General features: G+C 38.1%; 2 protein-coding genes across 3 annotated transcripts in view; one reads left to right on the top strand and one right to left on the bottom strand.

Annotated features, from left to right (window-relative positions):
* On the bottom strand, window positions 1–12,022 carry LOC124286862 (ankyrin repeat and SOCS box protein 6-like). The gene is made up of 7 exons (XM_046723306.1): window positions 11,889–12,022; window positions 10,463–10,658; window positions 10,092–10,098; window positions 9,454–9,614; window positions 6,518–6,634; window positions 4,678–4,785; window positions 1–582 (listed from the first exon to the last, which is right to left on the bottom strand). Exons 1-7 carry the CDS (start codon window positions 11,922–11,924, stop codon window positions 146–148), a joined length of 1,062 nt encoding a protein of 353 aa, XP_046579262.1. The 5' UTR covers window positions 11,925–12,022; the 3' UTR covers window positions 1–145.
* Window positions 12,023–12,156: 134 nt separating this feature from the next.
* The window catches only part of LOC124286858 (uncharacterized protein C1orf21 homolog), a 95,223-nt gene continuing 84,526 nt past the window's right edge, over window positions 12,157–22,853 (top strand). Inside the window, exons 1-2 of one of the 2 annotated variants that reach the window (XM_046723300.1) lie at window positions 12,157–12,236; window positions 21,872–21,935. The gene's annotated coding sequence lies outside the window, so the exon portion shown is untranslated. The remainder of the gene's footprint in view (window positions 12,237–21,871; window positions 21,936–22,853) is intronic. The other variant, XM_046723302.1, reaches the window with a different exon arrangement.

Here is a 22,853-nt window from a genome sequence, read left to right on the forward strand (position 1 = left end):
TTCTCAAGCACGACGTGAAACCCAATTTCACTTCTCCTCACCTCACCTCACCTGGAATATTGTGAAGTGCAGTGTTCAACAACAAACAAACCACTTTCCTCAATATCTCTGGAAATATATTATGAACTTTACACGGACAAAATTATCAATTTGATAAAACCAAGTATTTCTTGAGATAGGTTGGAAGAGGAAGAAGCTCCGACTTCAGTAGGACGTCTCCCTTAAGTTCACTTCGGATTACAATGCGACACTGAGACTTCAAGGATGACACGCTAGTTATCCATAACTGGATATCTTTGGTGATGTCCTGGTCGTCGTTCCCAATCAGGGGACACATTCTCCGCAAATGTTTAAGAGAGGCGAGACTGAGAACAGGTTGCATTAACTCCAGGAGTTGCTTCAGGAAAGTCAGTTGTGAGAAATTGATGGCGTATTTCACCCATCGTTCGTGTGTCTTGTTTCTTCGGGTGTAGTTGGCACCTGCTTGGATGAGAGTCCTCACCACCTCAAATTCAACATCGTTGAACCTTCTCCGTGAACAATTGACGAACTTGTCCAGCTCATAACACAATGGCATTTTGCCTGAAACAGACAGTCACTTAGATGATACATGGATGATAAACATCTGTTTTCAGAATTTACAGTTACTATGCATCTGATGCCTTGTTATTTAGAGGCATCGGGTAGACGTTTTTATTATTTCTAATACTCAATATCATCTGCAAATCTGATAATATTTCCTGACGTCATTAATTTATTGAAGCAATCTCTCTTGGTGAAATCTCACAGTTGTGGGACAGGAAGTCATTCCTAAATACTATAATGATAGGTTTTGTTTAGTTGTTGTTTAACGCCGCACTCAGCATTATTCCAGCTATATGATGGCGGTCTGTAAATAATCGAGTCTGGACCAGACAATCCAGTGATCAGCATCATGAGCATTGATCTACGCAATTGGGATACGCTGTCAACCAGGTCAGCAAGCCCCACCACCTGATCCTGTTAGTTGCCTCTTACAACAACAAGCATGGGTTGCTGAAGACCAATTCTAACCCGGATCTTCACGGGTCGATATCTCCTTGGAGTATGATGGGTGATGATATATGTACATGATACAAAGGGTGACCTCACGTGTCAAGATGATAATTTAGCTCGCCTGGTAAGCAGAAATTAGACATACAAACAAGCAATCAAAGTGTTTCTGATAAATATTGACGGAAATTCATTTAGAAATGGTGATAAGTTTTGCAGGGTTGGAAAAAAATGATTATTCACTCAATTGTACTCATATACAGTGAAAAGTCCAAATGATCTCTTGGATTAAGTTAGAAAGGTCATACAGTATACTACTTAAAACATTAAAGAACATCCAGTCATCATGTAAAGATATCTTACTTTTTAAACCCATCTGTGCTGTTTGTAAATAACCAGTGCATAAACCATTCAAACTGATTCTGTAAATGCAGCATAGATCTATAGTCTGTTTGGCTCAAAAGCGGACCGATGAATTGCAATCTAACTCGAAAACTAATAAACATAAAATACTCAATGAAACACTGATCATAATCAAAACGTCAGACCAACTCTGTCCTAAAAATAAAAAAGTTGTTTAACAAACTATCATTAAAATATTGACACTGTTCACTATTTGTTACGAGAGAGGAGTGCAGAGAAAGGGACAGCCCGGTGTGCGAGAAAGGATGGAGACGGCACAGCACAGGTTAATGAATCAATAACTTTGTCGGCACTTGTGCACGTGCTTCTCTAACACCTGGCTGTCCCCTTCTCTGCACTCCTCCCTCGTAACAAATAGTGAGCTGTGTCAAAATTTTAATGATAGTTTGTTAAACAACTTTTTGAATCTTAGGAAAAAATTTCTGCAAACAAATCACAGAGTTGGTCTGATGTTTTGTTTATGATCAGTGTTTCATTGAGTATTATATGTTTATTAGTTTTCTAGTTAGATTGCAATTCATCGGTCCGCTTTTGAGCCAAACGGACTATACATGTAAAGATCTACATGTATATATCTTCTTCTCCTTTTGGCAACTTGCTGTGAAATGGTTAAAGGTCAGTGATCTCATTAGATTGTTGGATGACCTCATTCATTATTTAAGTTGCTGCTAATCAAACCGACTTCTGTCTCAACTGGTGCTGACCCTATGTGGAGAGCAGCATGACTGGGACTGTGTGTGTAGACACAGCCAGAATCCAGGTCCATTCCACAGCTAGACTAACACTTCGTCTACAGCTATATTTCTGAGAGAAACAAAGATCTCTACTTACATTGAAGAGGAGTGAGTGAGGGAGTTTAGTTTTACGCCGCTATAAGCAACATTCCAGCAACATCACGGCAGAGGACACCAGAAATGGGCTTCACACATTGTACCCATGTGGGGAATTGAACCCGGGTCAGGCATGACGAGTGAAGGCTTTAACCACTACCCCACCACCCCTACTTAATAATATACTGAAGAGGAACCTGAGAAAATATAAAAACATGCTTTATTTAGGGTTTAGATTGCATTACAGTAAGGGCTGGGTGGAACAGAAAGTAATATAGTTCAGGGACTGTGAGACAGACTTCTACAGTTTGAAGGCGGTGGGAGCGATTTTCTTTTAAAAGATTTCCCTTAGAGGGAACAAATTGTTATTTTACTGGTGCTTCCATCAATAATGGTCAGAATAACAGCTTGATCTACACACAGGAGATTGAGTCTGACTTCAATGAGTGGTTGGTTGGTTTGTTTGTTTAACGCTGCACACATTGTGGTGGTCCGATTAATTGAAATAATCGAAGATTGGTCGCAGTGACTAAACGACCAAGCAATCGATCATGTTTTCTCATAATCGAACACAAACAATTCCAGAACACTTGTTTGCATTAACAATATTTTTCAAAAGGTTGGTTTTGTCTGTTACATTTCATGACCACTACAAGCTTTTTCAAAGTCATGATTCAATTTATCTTAAAGACTCCAGGAAATTATGTTCCTAACCTACTAGTCATCCTTTAAAGATGTGAAATTTGACAATACCTTTTGTGCAATTTGCAAAAACACCAAAGAACTACATGGTTTTTTCTTTATTTTTTGTCCATTAACAAAAATAATCAGGAAAAATTCATAAATGACGCTAACCAATTATTTTTGATGATTGATCGGTTGTAATGAACCAATCATCAATTATGAGATTTTGACCAATTCCCAGCATTAAGCACACAGCAATATTCCAGCTATATTACGGCGGTCTGTAAATAATCAAGTCTGGACCAGACAATCCAGTGATTAACATCATGAGCATCCATCTACACAATTTGGATATGATGACATGTGTCAACTAAGTCAGCGAGCCTGACCACCTGATCCAGGTAGTCGCCTCTTACAACAAGCATGGGTTGCTGAAGACCAATTGTAACCAGGATCTTCACGGGTCATTTCAATGAGTGCAACATAAGTTGAATATTTCTGAGTTTCTGTCTGTAGCCATAGAAATTAGAAGCAGAAGCCTTATTTCACTAGTCCCCCGAGTTTGTTGCCAGACCAAGATAAAACTGTTAATTGCTGTCATTTTCTTTCCATTCAAATTTGAATCAAAACTGGATCACCGAGAACATGTGTGGAATTATTAGGGCTGCGCAATACAACCGGTTTACTGGTATTTACGGTTCAGACATGAAAACGATACGTATTGCAATACGCTCATCGAACACCGGTATTTTGACTTGCATTCGGAAAACTTCGTAACACTCGGAAATCTTCGGATATTTCCTTTTTTCATTTGTGCCAAATATTATTCACATTTCTATTTTTAATCATGAATAAAAGTTGTTATTAATGCTTAATCAAGCACAGTGATTTTGCTGTGTATTTGCTCTGTAAATCAAGCATTACCTCGATTATAAGTAGTTTTTTGTTTCAAAATACTTCATGCAATATATTGCAATACATATCGCAATACATGCTTTCGCATCGCAATATATCGCAATATGAAAATTCTCTGCAATACCCACACCTACCAACAGTGTGGTCTGCTTGGAGTGCAGGGCCCCGTTCCACAAAGCGATTGTAGGGCTAAGATGATCGTAACTCCCATACTTTAACATAGACTTACGACAGTATCGCAATATGTATCGTTTTCATGTCTGAACCGGTATATACCGGTAAACCAGTTATATTGCGCAGCCCTAACTGTTGGTGATATAGACACATCATCAAAGAAGCATGGGATGCTGGGACATGTTTTACCCCTGCAAGCGATCATAACACTACAACTTTTGTAAGTCAATGTTTAAAAATGGTGCTTCATGGATCAAGGCCTTGGACTCCCCAGGCTGTTGTTGAAGGAGGTTATTGTAGAGCAAATACTGTTTAAGTCTAGGCTGAAGTATGGGATTAGCACTGCAGTGTTTCGGGAAACGAGGCCTTGGACTCCCCAAGGAGTCCGGGTACTAGTGAGTGAGTTTGGTTTTACACCGCTTTGAGCAATATTCCAGCAATATCGCGGCGGTGGACACCAGAAATGGGTTTCACACATTGTACCCATGTGGGGAATCAAACCCGGTTCTTCGGCGTGACTGGCGAACGCTTTAACCACAAGGCTACCCCACCACCCCAGTCGGGATGATAAGGTTACCCATGAGGTTAGATTAAGTACATAGAGCAGGTCCCATCTTACCACTCTTGTCTTTGAGTATTGCTGATGTGCCGGCCAGCAGCAGTTTATATACTATCTCTCTCCTCACTACGATGTCCTGTTTGGAGTTCTTACAGATGCAGTGTAATGCTGAAACAGAACCACTCATATCACTGATACAGTGCTGTGACATATGGTGTAGGGTAATCCAAATGGCATAAACTACAGATATTTTATTTCACAGTAAACAAAATAATAAATTTTGTAGAAAACAAGAGGAAATTAACCTAAAACTCATTTCATGTCATTGACCATTCACTCCTGTTATGTCTTTAAGGCCTGATGTAGAGTTAATACATTAGAAAGCAAAGTTCTTTAATAAATGCAAGATAAAATAAAATGTATTGATCAGGACAAACACGAAATTTAAAAATTAATAATGGGCTGTTACAGTATAACTCCTTGTTGGAATGAGGAAGTATGGTTTCAATTCTGCTGAGGCTGCGGAAGTATTTTCCTACCAACTTTCTTCCACATTTTCACTTTTGTGACATCAGAATCCACTCATGTAAATAACACTCTCTGATAATAATGTGTTACAGTTGATAATGTGTTACAGTGTGTCACCTGACAACTCACCTGTACAACTGTCTTCATCCTTAGGCAGAGGTAAAGTGTTACAGTTGTCATGACAACTCACCTGTACAACTGTCTTCATCCTTAGGCAGAGGTAAAGTGTTACAGTTGTCATGACAACTCACCTGTACAACTGTCTTCATCCTTAGGCAGAGGTAATGTGTTACAGTTGTCATGACAACTCACCTGTACAACTGTCTTCATCCTTAGGCAGAGGTAAAGTGTTACAGTTGTCATGACAACTCACCTGTACAACTGTCTTCAACCTTAGGTAAAAGTAATGTGTTACAGTTGTCATGACAACTCACCTGTACAACTGTCTTCATCCTTAGGCAGAGGTAAAGTGTTACAGTTGTCATGACAACTCACCTGTACAACTGTCTTCATCCTTAGGCAGAGGTAAAGTGTTACAGTTGTCATGACAACTCACCTGTACAACTGTCTTCATCCTTAGGCAGAGGTAAAGTGTTACAGTTGTCATGACAACTCACCTGTACAACTGTCTTCATCCTTAGGCAGAGGTAATGTGTTACAGTTGTCATGACAACTCACCTGTACAACTGTCTTCAACCTTAGGTAAAAGTAATGTGTTACAGTTGTCATGACAACTCACCTGTACAACTGTCTTAGGCAGAGGTAATGTGTTACAGTTGTCATGACAACTCACCTGTACAACTGTCTTCAACCTTAGGTAAAAGTAATGTGTTACAGTTGTCATGACAACTCACCTGTACAACTGTCTTCATCCTTAGGCAGAGGTAAAGTGTTACAGTTGTCATGACAACTCACCTGTACAACTGTCTTCATCCTGTTACAGTTGTCAGACAACTCACCTGTACAACTGTCTTCAACCTTAGGTAAAGTGTTACAGTTGTCATGACAACTCACCTGTACAACTGTCTTCATCCTTAGGCAGAGGTAAAGTGTTACAGTTGTCATGACAACTCACCTGTACAACGGTCTTCATCCTTAGGCAGAGGTAAAGTGTTACAGTTGTCATGACAACTCACCTGTACAACTGTCTTCATCCTTAGGCAGAGGTAAAGTGTTACAGTTGTCATGACAACTTACCTGTACAACTGTCTTCAACCTTACGTAAAAGTAATGTGTTACAGTTGACATGACAACTCACCTGTACAACTGTCTTCATCCTTAGGCAGAGGTAATGTGTCGCAGTTATCAACACAACTCACCTGTATACCTGTCTTCCTCCTGAAGTAATGTGTCAGTTGTCATGACAACTCACCTGTAAACCCATCTTCATCCTTGAGTAATGCATTACAGGTGTGATCCAGCAACATCTGCACAATATTCAGCGCTGCCATGCTGTCACTGCTGCAGGCTTCCATCAGCGCCGTCCGACCTGAACAACAAACACCCCAAGGGGATCCTGGATTAGAACAGGCCTCCAGTAACCTCATCCTCTATCTACAGGACTAGCATTTCAGTCAGTCTACACAAACCCCTTGATCCATTCCCATGGTTCTAATCTTGTAATCACAAACTACCTGCCTAGTAAACTATGTGGGTTTGAAGAGTCTAGAATGGACTGAGGGGTCATGCTCTGTGACTTGGTTAATTTCATGTCATCATACCGTGTGATGATGTGAGCTGCTTTTCAGAATATTAATCAGTGTCTGGTCCAGATTTAGATATTTCCTGCCATGTTGTTGCTAGAATATTTCTGAGAACAGAGTTAAAAACAAACAGGAGACACGATCTGTTTTGATACTTTCTGACTTTCTTTCTACCTTCAGAATATCCACTCAAGATGAAAATCCAGGGATTTACAGGATGCGAATTCCTGCATTCCAATATGTATAACAAATTTTAATAGTGCGTCCACGGGAACACAGAAAAAGTCCAAAACTTTTTGTAAAATTTCAATCAGGTTTGCTACTAGCTGTGTTATGGCATCATTTGCAATTTAATTACTGTAACAATGTGATGATCATGATACACAATACAATAACATTATCTGAAATACAACAATATTACAACATAGTATTAATAATAATATTTCAGTGTCTGGGACCCCCATTTTGTAGTACAGGACCACTGAAAATTAAGAGTACGGGTCCCAGGGACCCTGAAATACAGGACTCAAGAAAATCCCTGAAAATCAGATAAATATGGACTCAAGCAGTCCTCTTAGTAAGACAAAAAATCATTAGGATCCACAGAAATACAAGACAAATCTTATGGGTTGGGAAGTTTGTGATGGGGTCAGTCGGGAAACCGTAAACACACATATTTTTTGTGACAATCACAAAGTGAACTGTTTCCAGGTCAGGGTTGGTTGTAAATAGATGTGCCATGTCTGCCGTGTTGAACCTTAGATTGTCTACGCCGTGTTGAACCTAAGCCATGTTGGCAATATGTGAATGAGAAGTTTGTGCATCAAATAGATTATGGTGGCTTTATGTGCTGTGGGAAAGTCGCTGGATCTTCACAGGAAATGGTTGAATTATTAAGCAAGGAGTAAGACATTCTACTTGTATTGACTGATACTTGCTCCTTGGAAATTTGTTGCATGTGATGATTATCATTCTGCCAGAATCAAACTGTTCTTAACTTGTTGTGTGAGCTGTGTAGTGTATGTATTAGTGGTGGTCCGATTAATTGAAATAATCGAAGATTGGTCGCAATGACAAAACGACCAAGCAATCGATCATGTTTTCTCATAATTGAACACAAACACTTTTGGACCACTTGTTTGCAATAACAATATTTTTCAAAAGGTTGATTTTGTCTCGACATTGCATAAGCACTACAAGCTCGTTCCAAGTCATGATTAAGTTTATCTTAACAACTCCAGGAAATGTATGTTCCTAACACACTAGTCATCCTTTAAAGATGTGAAATTTGCAAATGCATTTTGTGCAATTTGCGAAAAAACCCGAGAGAACTACATGTTTTTTCTTTATTTTTTGTGCATCAACAAACATAACCAGGAAAATTTCATAAATGACGCTAACCAATTATTTTCGATGATTGATCGGTTGTAATGAACCAATCATCAATTATGAGATTTACACCAATTCCCAACACTAGTATGTATGATGGTTCCCTCATCACACTACCCCATTCAATCACATGACTATGGAATGATCATAGTAATATGAAAGAATCAAGTTGTCCTTTACTTCTTTTGAGTAGCATAATTATTCAGAGCAATTTCTGATCAGTACACAGAGGCCCAGATAAGCTGCGTATCCGGGTAAAATGTGCATAGAAAATTTCCAATTACGCATTGAAAATGTTGGATACGCAAAAAGTTTAAAACAAATGCGTACGGAATATATTTATAAAAATAGCTTGCATAATGAAAAAGACATCGATTGATATCAAGTTGTACTGTAAGTATAGGACTAGTGTTGTACTGTCAGTAGAGGATGAGTGATTTTTTATGAAATCATTTCCATTATATTTAAGTTGGTCTTGATTAGGTATGACAAAAGGCAGAACATACCTGCTTAGTAAACTTACTCAATGACATAATATTTAGGTGAGTAAAATGACTGAAATACACACATATTTGAAAGCAGTGGGTAACGGAAAATGAAATACCCACTCAACATTCATAATACCCACTCCAAACAAATACAGTGGGTACAGTACCCACATGAGCTAAATCTTATCTGGAGCTCTGAGTACATGATGTTACCACCATGAGAGAGATCTTTATTCTCAGTGCCTGTCTTTGCAATGTCATACCCATGAAGGTCCGGGTTAGAGTGAACCTTCAGTAACCCATGCTTGTCGTAAGATGCGACTAACGGGATCGGGTGGTAAGGCTCGCTGGCTTGGTTGACACATTGCACAGGTCGATGCTCATGCTGTTGATAGCTGGATTGTCTGGTCCAGACTCGATTATTTACAGACCTCCGCCATATAGCTGGAATATTGCTGAGTGCGGCATAAATCTAAACTCACTCACTCACTCACTTTGCAAAATTAGGTAAGACTTCTGCCCATATCCCACCCCCCACAAATTTTACTGATGAGGAAAAAGATATATGTATATTCAGGTAATATGATTTGACTAGAAGACATAACATAAGGTTTAACATGACATTGTGCATACAGACATTAAATTATCGGGTTAGGGTTAGCCTTACAAAATGAAATTTAAGGGGGAATACAGGTGGAAGTCTTTGCCAACATTAACTATGGCGTTACCAGCATTGTCCTGAGTGTTGACATCACAGCCGATGGCCAGGAGTGTCTGGACGTAGTCGGCGTAGCTGCGAGAAGCGATGTGCAGTGGAGAGCGACCAAACCGGTCTCTCACATCCATATCAGCACCAAAAACAGAACTGATGACAGAATGTCTTTTGTCACTGAAAGAACAGGTACACACTGATTAAATACATTTGATATAAAAAGTGATGTGAGTGAATAAATACTGTTATTTCTGAACGTTTAGCTAAATTTTTGCCTGATCGAAATCTGCATTACATTTTAAAGGTTTCATGGCTAAAATTCTGTACCCTCCTGATGATTCTAACCTGATATGTACACAGAAAATTGCATGATCGAAAATATAAGAATACATATCTGAAGACAAATGTTTTACAAAGTGAATCACATTGACGTTTCTGTGAGAGACAGATTCCTGTACATTAAGGATCGTACATGATTTATGGCTAGTGGGGTGTGATGGGGGGGTCACCCATTTTGTTCTGGGGAGGTAGGGGGTCAACTATTTTGTACACATGTACTTGGGGGGGGGCAGCAATTTTGAACATGACATATACTTAAAAAATATTGGGGGTGGGGCATTCATTTTGTACATGACATGCAGGTGGGCCACTTACTTTGTACCTAAATTTTAGTGGAGGTCATTCACATTGTACATGCTTCTCCATAAAAATCATCATCTCCCCAAGTCAAAAATTAGGAACAGTCCTTTGTTTATGGCAGGAATGTTAGGTCAGTATGATCCAAATTCTATCACAAAAACGGTATTTAAATGTATCCCTCTCTATGTAGTATGACAAGTCAAAATTGTTGATAGGAAGCAGCACAGAAAGACGTACCACAGTTAAATGGAATGGTGATGAGATATACTAGATAATTGAGGATGAAGACATTTGCAGACATCGGAAGAAAATGCACATTCACACTGTAGCACTGAGGATCAACTGTACTACTCGTTGAAAACAATTGTGAAAACAAGGTAATTTACCCCCTTGCTGCTGGTGCATCCCAGTGATAATGTGCAACAGGTAGGCATTGGAATCATCTTTGAAGTTAGGATCGGTTCCTTTCCCAAGCAGTCTGTTCACCTTCTCCAGGTTTCTCTTCCGTACAGCGTCCAGCAAACCCCGCTGGTTGTCCGACAATCGCTGGCTCTTCCAATACTCCACCATCTCACCTGCCTCCTGTTGAAGAAACTAGGGGTTTAAACCAGGGCTCGCAAAATTCAAAAATCTGTACCCGCCCTGTAGGACAAGTAATATGAACTTTCCACTCGTCCTTCTAAAATTGTACTTTCCCTATAGATCATGCATCACAGATTCATAATGAATATAAATTTAATTTATTTTATTTCAAAATGTTTGATTGGAATAAAACTACAATAAACATTACTTACTTTGCCTTCTGTACAAAATCTTTGACAAAATTGAATTCGTTCACCATTTAAGATAGCTGAACTTAAAGGAAAAAGAAAAATGTTGCTTTTGGGTCAGACAACGTACTTGTCCTCTAGGACGAACAAATTATGTTTTTCACTTGCCCGAAACAAATTTTACTCGTCAATACGAGCGGACGAGAGGAAGTTTTTAGCCCTGGTTTTGGACATGTATGCTGGTCCTGTACATTAGCACTAGTGTGGAGACATATCTGGGGGCTAAATTTTTCATGGATAGTATGGGAAGTCTTGTTTAGGATACAGGGAGAGACTTTATTCAGTATTGGAGTCCACTTGGCCCAGAGTACAGATACAGAGTAATTCATACAGTTATATCAAATAGTGAATTCTGATGCCTTTGATGTCAAGTATCTCCCAAGCTTTGTTGGAATGGTGTGTTGTATTCAGATCTATTATGGATGAAGATATATTTTAAGCGCTTTTTCTTGTCTCTTGATACTATATTGATACAGAGTGCTTTTTTCATCAAATTGTATTGACAGGCTGCTTCAAAATTAGTGTCAATTGTACTTATTTGATGATGTTCTGGAATAATTTTTGTCATCCTGAGATCCACAACAGGCGACAATTTACATATGCCAGTACGGACTTCTTGCATTACGGACGGTTTCCACAATGACTGGGTGAGTGTTTAAACAGTTAACTTTCACCAGCCTTGATGGTATATGGTTGCATTGAAATAATATGGAAATACATGTATATTGTGTATGTTGTTGAATTTTGCAACGTATTTGTCCATTTGTCGATCACAGCGATAATTCACGAGTGTATCACTGGTGCCAGTGGTGGAATTGATCCCAGTCTACAGTACAGTGATGTGAGGATAGAAAGTTACGTTTTCCTGAAGATGACAGGCTGATGACAACCGTGATAATCGTTTCCATACATGTGTGTACATATTGTATACTTTGAATCATTACTGCATTCACGTTTACTGCAAAAAGGGATAAATAATAACCTTGATCTCATGTTGAAGATCTCTTGAGGTAGCCATATTTGTTGACAAGTGAAACTGAGGCTGTGAAATGAGTTCTAATGAATAATTACTACATTAAGTAAAATCTATCAGCTGTATTCATTACACATATAATTTATTACACAAATATTAACTACAATAAGTACTGTAACAATACCAATACAATGAATCAAATGAGTTCTATAAAGCTAATGGTTAAGATTAAAGACAATGTAGTTTATCGACTGGTATGCACTATGATCATTTGACAGATGCACGTGCAACAGGAAAATCCCGTGCGTCATGTGACGTTAGTAGATGCTGTTTGTGTATTTGTCAGAACCACTTCGGGTAAGTGTATTTCAGTCTTGTATCGAAGTAAATATGTAACTAGTTACCTGTGACAGGCCGTTTTAATGATGCCGACTATATTAGACATTTGGAACCGTTTGGAATGTTTGGTCAAACCGACTTCGTAATAATATTTGTCAGCTGCGAATTGGGTGTAACGCTTCCGTCTAGGGTTGTGCATGTTGTGGTATGTAACCCGGCAATGCAACAGCTATGACCGAGATGCACTTCGTTGGAATTGATGCATGTATCAGTTATATTAAATATACGGTGTATGCAGTGATGTCCACAGCTCGCCACAGCGGACAGAAACACCTGTCTGTTAGGAACAACCTGAGAAGAGGTGTAATGTTTGACTCGGGTGGAATTCATTTGTCATATATCCTGACCATATAATTCATAACGTATTCAACCTTTCTAACGTGAAACATTCCGAAACACTGCTTGGGTTTGGTGTTTAATGACTGCCAAATGTGTCCCAAAATCCAAATATATTTTAAAAAATTGAAAGCGTATTAATGCATTGTGCTATATGTGTATGTAAATTCGTTTACAGCTGTGATATTACAGAAATTGAGATTATACTCACCTGTTAAGGGGCAGAAGAATAGCCAAATGGTTAAGGCATTCTCTTGTGACACCAAATGTCTGGGTTTTATTCCCCATATGGGTACAGCATTTAAAGCCATATTCTCATGTTTCCCCAGGCCGATATATTGCTGGAATATTGTTTTAAGTGTGAAAAGTACTTACATTTGTTAATAACTATAACATTAATTGTATCACAGATATAATTTTCAACCCTAAATTTGAATGTCCAATGTCTTGCCCAGTGTATGTCTTCATTATTTCTGAGCACCATGATGTAAGTGTATTATTAAGCTGAATGCAGTGTAAAACACCATTGCATCATGCTGTTGACTTCCCTTAAAGGGAATAATTGCTAAATTGTGAGAAATGAAATTTTGGACCAGTGCAGAAATGATCTGCAAACTGAACAACTAAAATTATAAGCCTTCTCAAACTTACAGGTCTTTCTTCAAATGACAAAGATTCGTGAAGATCCGGGGTAGAATAGGTCTTCAGCAACCCATGCTTGCCACAAAAGGCGACTATGCTTGTCGTAAGAGGCGACGAACGGGATCGGGTGGTCAGACTCGCTGACTTGGTTGACACATGTCATCGGTTCCCAATTGTGTAGATCGATGCTCATGCTGTTGATCACTGGATTGTCTGGTCCAGACTCGATTATTTACAGACCGCCGCCATATAGCTGAAATATTGCCGAGTGCGGCGTAAAACTAAACTTACTCACTCACTCACTCAAATGAGAAACTTTGTTGCATAACCTTAGAGGTGCTGGCAACACTGTAGAAATGTATGTTACGTAAAGTATAGGAATTATGCCCCGGCCATTCAATACATTCTTAATACACCAATATACAGTTCATCCATATAGCACACAGTGAAATCATCCAGATTGGTGAATCATTGTAACTAGGGCTGGATATTGCCCTGATTCTCATATTGCGATATATTGCAATAATTTATGAGATATTGCAATATATATTGTGATATATTGAATGGAGGGTTTCTGGCCATGTGTGTACATCATAAATTCATAATAGCTCTGTGTGTGCGACATTATGTTCTTAGTTGCTGTTACACCATACTCTCCGGCTCCCAGTCCTTATTGAGCGTTGCTGTATGCCAATGGTTTACAGATAAATAAAATGATATAGAACCTTAATGTGGAATGTTTAATTGAGGTAATGCAACAAAGGTTTGAGAACATAATGATAAAGTATAGTAATAGTATAACATAAGTTTCATGGTCAGTGATTATAAGGGGGTTCAGCAGTTTTATTGAGGGGGTCAGCAGTTTTGTACACACGTTTAGGGTGGGGGTGGGGTGTGTTCAGCAAGTTTGTACATAACGCTATGTTTAAAATTACGCTAAGAAATTATGGGAAGGGGAAGGGGTCATTGATTTTGTACATGACATGTGGGGGGTGTGCTCACTTACTTTGTACATAACTTTTAGTTGGGGGTCATTCACATTGTACATGCTTCTCCATAAAAATCATCATCACCCCCCAAGCCATTAATTATGAGCGGTCCCTTAACACAGTGGGGTCTCATACAGTGCAAACCGGATATAGTGTGCTGTACGTTCGTGCTTTGGTTGATAGAAACGTTGTCACAGGCTCATTTTTTGTTGATTTTTTTTGTTACTGTGAGTATTAAAATGAGGGAAACACTTCTTCTTACTCTTATAAACTATCATTCACTGCTAATTTGAATGATGGCCCTCTAAATTCTTTCAAATATCAAAAGCGCATCGCCGATTTTGCTCCTTCGAAGAAAACATCGGAAATAAAGCCACAATATGCCTTAATTTCCCAGTGTCTTGGTATAATTTGACAACATATGAAATATGTGATAAATAAGCTTTCAAATGGTGTGAAATATTCCTAACATAGAGTATTCGTTTCTTTACTCGAGAGTTAAAGGTTACCCACCTATGCATCATCACCGTACAAGCTGATAGGGTTCACTCCCAAAAGACAGACTTCCCATAAGACAGACTCAATGAGTATACTAATTAGCTGAGCCATGCTGTCCACCCCTATTTAATTCATGAGCTGACCCGGAGTCACTACAAGGTAGGTATAGTGACAACACACTCCTATCTCCTGTACCCTTCTCAAAATTGCAACCTAGGACAAAATCCACCTGGACAAATTCACACCGGACAAAATCCACCCCTAATAAATCCACCCTAAGAAAAAAAACATAATCACATGTTTAGTCACAGAAATGAAGTATATTCATATCAGTCATTCATAATCGATAACAAAAACAACCATAATACATATGTAAGCACATTTTTGCATCTTAATTCTTTAATTATACATGAAAGGGGATTAAGTAGTGATCAAAATGTGAGAAATGGAGAAACCTTTAATGTTTGAAACAACATCTAGGAACAACAGCCAATTAGGAAAACGTAAATGCTATCAAAACAATGCTTGCAATGCTTGAGAAAAACATCTTGATCAAAGATCAGGACACACTAAAACTTTTAACTACAGCAGTTTGAGAAGGGTGGATTTTGTCCATTTTTCTGTTAAGAAGAGGTGGATTTTGTCCGGGGTGGCAATTTTGGGGTGGATTTGGTCCGGGTGGAATTTGTCCCGTTACCTCTCAAAACATATTACTAATCCTTTTACTGAACAGAACAGAATAGAACCGAAATGTTATTATCAATAATCACATATAGTGACACAGAGAACATACAGCATACATTTAAGAATTGAATGTCAGTTTTGTGTTTGGCAACTTTAGAAAAATGAGCGATGTCAAAGCGGTGTTCAAACTTCGTGTGGCAAGTTTTTCAATAAATTATGTACATGAAGTTTACAAGTTTTCCACCCATGTTCATAAGATGGATGTAATGCCTTTCGGTTTAGCGTGCACATACCAGCGTTACTTTCCACCCAATAGTTTGTATCATTCTTTAAAATATGAACAACAATACCTGGAGAATGTTGTAATCCTTTAAAGATCAAACAGAAACGTATAGAATAGCATTTTATAACAGCTGTAGAAATGTTAAATCTCAATGTATTCTATTTACTTAAGATTGTTTTTTGATGAAAAAATCAACATATATGAGGCTTGTTAAACTCCTTTAAAAAGGAACAATGTTACGACCAATGTTTTGGTAGTGACATTGCCAAACACTGGAATTGTGGGGTCCTTGTGAGCCGAAATTATTAAGATTGTTTGAAGAAGTATGAATTAGAGAAAATTTAGTATCACACGGCCGCTATATCAACTGTAGCGTTAGGAATGTTGTAATACTTAAAGATTGTTTGACATCATATTTATACATATTAAAACATTGAACAAAGTCAGTTTTGATAAATTTGGCATTGAAGTTTAGGCAAGAGACATTTACAAAGTATAGGGTAACTTAAGAAAAAGCGGTGAATGGTCCGCGAAACGAAGCGAAATTTTTCATTAGATAAACAATTTTTTAATAGTAGGATGTTTAAGATTGTGTGAAGAACAAATTATAAAAATTGAATAAAGTCCAGCATTAACTGATCATCACAGACATCTAACTTCACACTGTTTACAGAACAAATAAAACATGAAGCTCACTTCAACTAAGCAATAAGCTTATTTACATGTTCGAGGCCAGTTACATCATGTTCATAAAGAAAACACTCAAGATCATGCAAGTATCAATAACTGGAGAATAGGACGTTTTATAACAGTTGTTGAATTAGTTTTTGCAAATAACTGGAGAACAGGATGTTTTTAGTACTTAAGATTGTTTGAAGATGAAAGTGAAATAATATTTATAAAATTCAGTATAAACAAAGTATATAACTGGAGAACAGGATGTTTTCTAATATTTATAACATTTTCAAAGTATACATGACTGTCTTTTTCCTATGACTTTTTCTGATCACCCTTCTAGATGGCTTCCTGTATGCCAAGAACAAGGTGAAAGGAAAAAATGATGATGTTCAAGTGACTTTCTAATAAGTCTTATCTGTGCACTGAGAAACATGTGTTGTAAAATAATATGGTGCTTGGTCTCATATGTTTGATAGGTATATGTATATAAATTATTATTTTTGATAATATTCACAAGTAAATGTGATCTGGCAAACTTATGTTGATGTACATATATATTGATGCAATATGTTTTAATTTAATAATCATAATTGATTACAGGAATTGATAAAACTATAGTTAATACCTAATAATCGATAATCGTATCGTGAAGTACTGTACCGGTGTTTACTGGTAATATTGCACAGCCCTAATTGTTACCAAGAAATGGTATTTTGTGTATAAATGTAGATGTTCTTTACAGTTTTCAGTCAGAATGGGGCATATATTATCCTAAGGGAAATATCAAAATCACACCGACCGCATCAAAGCTCTCCTTGTCGTGAGAAGTTAATATCTATAATGGAAAGTGGTCAGGAAAGCAGCATCTCAAAAAACACGTCTGCTGATTTTAATTGTTTAAGCATCTATGTATGTGAGGAGTGAGTGAAATTTTCGTGATTTTCCGTAGTCCGCAAAAATACCAGGCAGACTACAGCAGCCTGTTGAGTTTGGATCAAGCAGGACCTAGCACTGAGTGAGCGAGTTCACTTTTACGCTGCTTTTAGCAATATTCCAGCAATATCACGGAGGGGGACACCAAAAACGGGCTCCATACATTGAACCCATGTGCAGGATCAAACCCAGGTCTTCGGCATGACAAGACAACGCTTTAACCACTACACTAGCCCACCGACCCTTGAAACACTGAGTTTGTGCTGACTGGCATCTGTCTTTGCATTGTAGAGTTTTCAGTGATCCACTCAATGTTTCACTTCTATTTTGCCTTTATCTGTTTCATCAGACAATAGGGGCAGTGAGGTAGCCTAGTGGTTAAAGCATTGGCTTCTCATGCCAAAGACCCAAGTTTGATTCCCCACATGGGTACAGTGTGTGAAGCCCCTTTCTGGTGTCCCCCTGCTGTGATATTGATGAAATATTGGTAAAACCTGTGTAAAACCATACTCACTCACTCACAGACTGCAGAGTATAGTTTAATGGGTTATTTTATGGGTTATTGTGATGGGGTAGCATAGTGGTTAAAACGTTTGCTTGTCACCCAGGTTCGATTCTGAGTACATACCCCAATTGTTTGGTTGTTTTTTTTATTAGATTGTGTGGCGTCCATTTTTTTGTGTCCTCTAAGTTTATGAACATTGATACCCATGGATTGAATGTAAGTACCACTTTTATTTAATTGTCATTGTAAACCAAAAGTCACTGTTCTGTAATCTGATTGGTTGAAAAACGTGATCAAATGGTATTCGATTCCCGGAAATTCGATGCGTATTAATACATACAAACATCGCTCACACTGTTGTATTGTTACGTCGTCAAATGGTATTCGATTCGAAAGTCGCCTCGCACATACATACAAACATCGCTCACACCATTGTATTGTTACATCGTCAGCTGTGATGACGTCATTAAAATCATATTGTGGCGTAAAGTCGAATGACGCATCACAAATGAGCAGTTCCGATGCTACCATGAGAGACAGCCAAAGCGGCGGTTGATGACATTTCACTGCTGTACCATTACCACGATGTCAATGAGTGCAGACACAAAAGCGTGTGTGGACCTTTGGGTTTACTTTTGTGTTTACAATGTCGATTGTGGCCAATTTACATTGAGTATTTGAAGCACTTGGGGAATATTCCATTTGAAACCTCCGGCCGACGCCGTGGGTTCCAAATGAATTCCCTTGCTACAAATACTCAATAACACCCGGAAATTGGCCAACACATGATGTTTATCTCCTAATTGTTTTTCTTTTACTTAACATGACTAAAGACTTCTGATAAAATCATCCCTCGCCATAACACAGGGTCTTGGAGTCCATGGATGATGAAGAAATCCCAGTACCTCAGAATTTACCAAACTCTGAACATGAAAACATCACACTTTGAACATTATTTGCCCGCACTAAAGGTACTTAGTTTTTAATCATAGATAAAATCCTTGAACTCGCATTTTCACTCACTTCTTCCAGATATGTTTTTCAGTTTTAAATTTTTTGAAATGCCATGGATCGATTAGAATCTTGTTTACAGTTCTGAATGTTTTCAGTTCAGTTAAGTTTCTTTCTTTGATGGGCATTTTAGAAGTTGAGTTGATGAAGAATAATGACAATTATTATGGATATACAACTTCTTTTATTCTGTGGAGGCAACGTTTCCACATAGGTTCGTTGTCAAACAAGTCAGTTAAGGTTCAATAATTGCTGAGATCTGGGACTTATCTAAGGTTTCAAACTAGGATCGACAAATTGAGCAATACTTTTTGTTCAAAATTGTGATTTTGTTAAAAGTGCTTATTTCCTAGAGTAAAAGTGTATTTTAATATTTCATGCAAAAATAGAAAGCTAAACATTAAAGCTTCTTTTTGTTTGATAATCCTGTTAGGGGCGGTGGGGTAGCCTAGGGGTTAAGGTAGTTCGGTCGTCACGCCGAGGGCCCAGGTATAATGTGTGAAGCCCATTTCTGGTGTCCCCTGCCGTGATATTGCGGGAATATTGCTAAAAGCAGCATAAAGCCAAACTCGCTCACTCACTCACTGTAATCCTATTATCAGAGAAATGCAAGTCACTGTCCAAAGCAGTGACAGTTATTACTGTAATAACGTTTGTTAGTAAATTCAGATTTCCAATTTGGTAATTCTTATGACGTTTGCTTCAGATGTGGGGCCAAATATCTGTCCCTGACCTCGTCTAGATCCATCTTTGTATATAATGTCCTACTTCTATGGCCTACCTCTCTCTGTCTTGGGATTTGTTGTCATTTCATGTACCGTTTCCATAGCAATTTTTAATTATGACCGATAAAACTATCTTTCTGCTTGGTTGAGTACGTAAATGTGGGACTGACTGCAGACATGTTTTCTCAATTAAGAAATTCAGATTTTCTCAAACAAGACATATTTCTCCACTGGGTGGTTATCGCGTATTGATCCTTGAGATGTGATGCTGATGTCGAGAAGAGGAAGCGTTGCACGCTTGCACCACTCGCAGTCTGGGCTGTTCGCCACATTAATGACGATCACGTCCATGTGAACTTTCTCGGAGAAGCATTAACGTTTAATTGCAGTTTTCTCCTCGCTTAACTGTGTGAGATGATCAGACCTGGTACAAAGGAATATTAATGTGATTGTTTTTCACTTCTCGTTAATTTTCCATTTGGTGGGAGATATATTGATTTTGTTCAAATAAAATTGTTGGAGTAATTGTGATATATGAATGTAGTTGCTTTGGGGATTAGCATGTGTCATCAAAGTTTGTACCCCAATTTATCATAATATTTGAAATGCATACAAGATTCTTAAATGCTGTGAAGTTGGGGTTAACTGGTTTCCGTATTGAATTTTGCTGTGTGTTAAAGCTTAGATTGAATTGAATGTGAATTTCTATTCATTGTAACTACATTTGTCATTTTAATTCTAACCTGTGACCTCTGAATGCAGTGAGGGGTAAAATGTCTCAGGCAATCATATTTAGCTTTTCAGTTGTTTTTGCACTTATACCATTAAATGAGAATAAATTATATTTTTTAGAGGATTTGAAACAACAAAAAGGAGAATTGATGCAACAACCTCGTAGTCCTCTGAGATATGTGGTTGCAGTGAAACATTAATTAATAACATGATTAACTTGATATTTCATTAAAATATGGCAGACCAGTCAGTTGTTTGACACTATGCTTCTGTGGCATAAAACAACAGTCTCTCATACTGATAAGGGCGGTGGGGTAGCCTAATGGTTAAAGCCTTGGCTCGTCACGCGGAAGACCCGGGTTCGAATCCCCACATGGGCACAATGTGTGAAGCCCATTTCTGGTGTCCCCCGCCGTGATGTTGCTGGAATATTGCTAAAAGCGGCGTAAAACCAAACTCACTCAGTCAGTCTCATACTGATATTTATGGGTAAAAGACATAAAGTTAACAAGATTATCTCCCTTGGTAGTTTAGATGACAGGTGGAAATTGATCACTGTTGGGTATGCACAGTGGCATATGTATAACACATGTTTTAGCGAATATAGCTAAATATTTTGGCATTTTCTAAGTTTGGATATTCTGTCATTCTCATCGCTGAACATAAAATTCATACCTTATATTCAAGGTTACACAGCACCAAATGTTTTCCCATAGATTTCTATAGTAACGTTACATTTTTTAAGAAATCATCCAGACTGTCAACAACCGTTCCATGGTCTTTAAAGTACAATAAAAACACAAATTCTGGCTAACTTATCTGCCGATTTTTCTGAGCACAGGAAGCTGAACACATCAACCCCAGTTCCGCACCAAATGTCACCTACTGGAAAATATCTGTACACACAATAAGCATGAGTGATGGTGATAAAAATGACAGCATTAAATGCTCAAAATTGTGGTAAGTTTTAATTACTGGATGGATGTGCTTTTGAAAAACATAAAAATCTTGCACTATAATCATCCAATCACAGCTGTCACATGTCTCTATCTCTTCAGATGTTTACATACTAGAGTTGTGACGATATATCGTAGTATCGATAATCGTGATACTTTTTCTGACAATAAATATATCGATACTTTTATCCGTATCGTGATATGTATCGTTGACCTTTAAATTGTGAATTTTCACCAGAAATTGACAGTTATGTCAAAATTTACACTGTTTCTTGTTATCAAAATACACTTTTTTAAAGAAAATAACTAAAGTTAGCATATCGTGATATGCATCGTATCGAATCGTATCGTTCCAAGATATCATGATACCGGTACGTATCGCATCGTGAAATTTCTGTATCGTCACACCTCTATTACATACACTACTCATTCAGGGTATCATGTGATTCTGATTTAGTGTAGTGGAACCTCTAAGGTAACATTTCCAATACTTGAAATAAGTTAATAAATCTGTTACATTCTGGTGGTCATAACTCTGGGATTTACCCGTCCGTTCTATTTGCGCTGGATCCCGTTCCCCAAACATCGCTAAAGTGTAATGTTTCATTCTGCTGGTTTCAGCTCTGGGATTTACCTGTTTGGTCTATTTGAGAAGCCTGGATCTTGTTCCAACAGTTGCGCTAAGGTGATTATAACATTGCTTTGTTGAATGCGCTTCAGAGCGCTGATGATGATTCATATCTGAAGATCCAGGGGTGGAAATAACCCATTGCCTGACGTCCGAGTCCAGTGTTTTTTTCTGTCGGGCAAGCAAATTTGTATATCATACTGTACCGGTGTCCAGTTGACTTTCTAATGTTAATTATGTTGTTTATTTTAAAAATCAACAAGAAAACGGCCGGTATAGTGTGAAAATTATCAGGGCAAGTGATTTTACATGTGCCACTGTTCTGGAGTACACTAGCAATTTTAAAGTGATTTCCACCCCTGAGATCTATATGGTAAACAGGATAGACTTGATAATGATTGCACATCTTCATGCTCCTGTTGATCACAAAAGTAATCACTGGATTGTCTTGTCTGGACAGACTGCCATCATATAGAGGAATATTGCTGAATACTGTGTTAAACAATGGTGTCCCTTGGGAATAGTTCAAGTGGGGTTCGGTAAGGAAGTCACATCCTTTGCCACTCTGATGTACTAAATGTTTAATTTAAATTTAAAGTCCTGGGGTAGAAAAAGAAATGTCAGTTGAATGTATTCAGCATGCTGCAATTGATTAAGTTAGAATAAATATTAACAGTCTCAATATTTTTGGGAGTCGTGGCGTAAGTGGTTAAGGCGTTCGCTCGTCATGCCAAACACCTGGCTTTGATTCCCCACTGGGCACAATTTGTGAAGCCCATTTCTGGTGTCCCCCTCAGTGATATTGCTGGAATATTGCTAAAAATGGCATAAAACCCAACTCGCTCACTCACTCGTGTAATATTTTTCCATTTGATGGATCTTGCCTGTGGATGCTGTTTCAATCCATTCTGTTATGTTATTGGTAAGTAAGTAATATTTTACAAAAACATTCCTGTTGTCAAGGACCCTGTTGCA

This window comes from Haliotis rubra, unplaced genomic scaffold (genome assembly GCF_003918875.1).
Source record: "Haliotis rubra isolate DU_JTF1 unplaced genomic scaffold, ASM391887v1 Scf394, whole genome shotgun sequence".
NCBI classification, from domain to species: Eukaryota; Metazoa; Mollusca; class Gastropoda; order Lepetellida; family Haliotidae; genus Haliotis; species Haliotis rubra.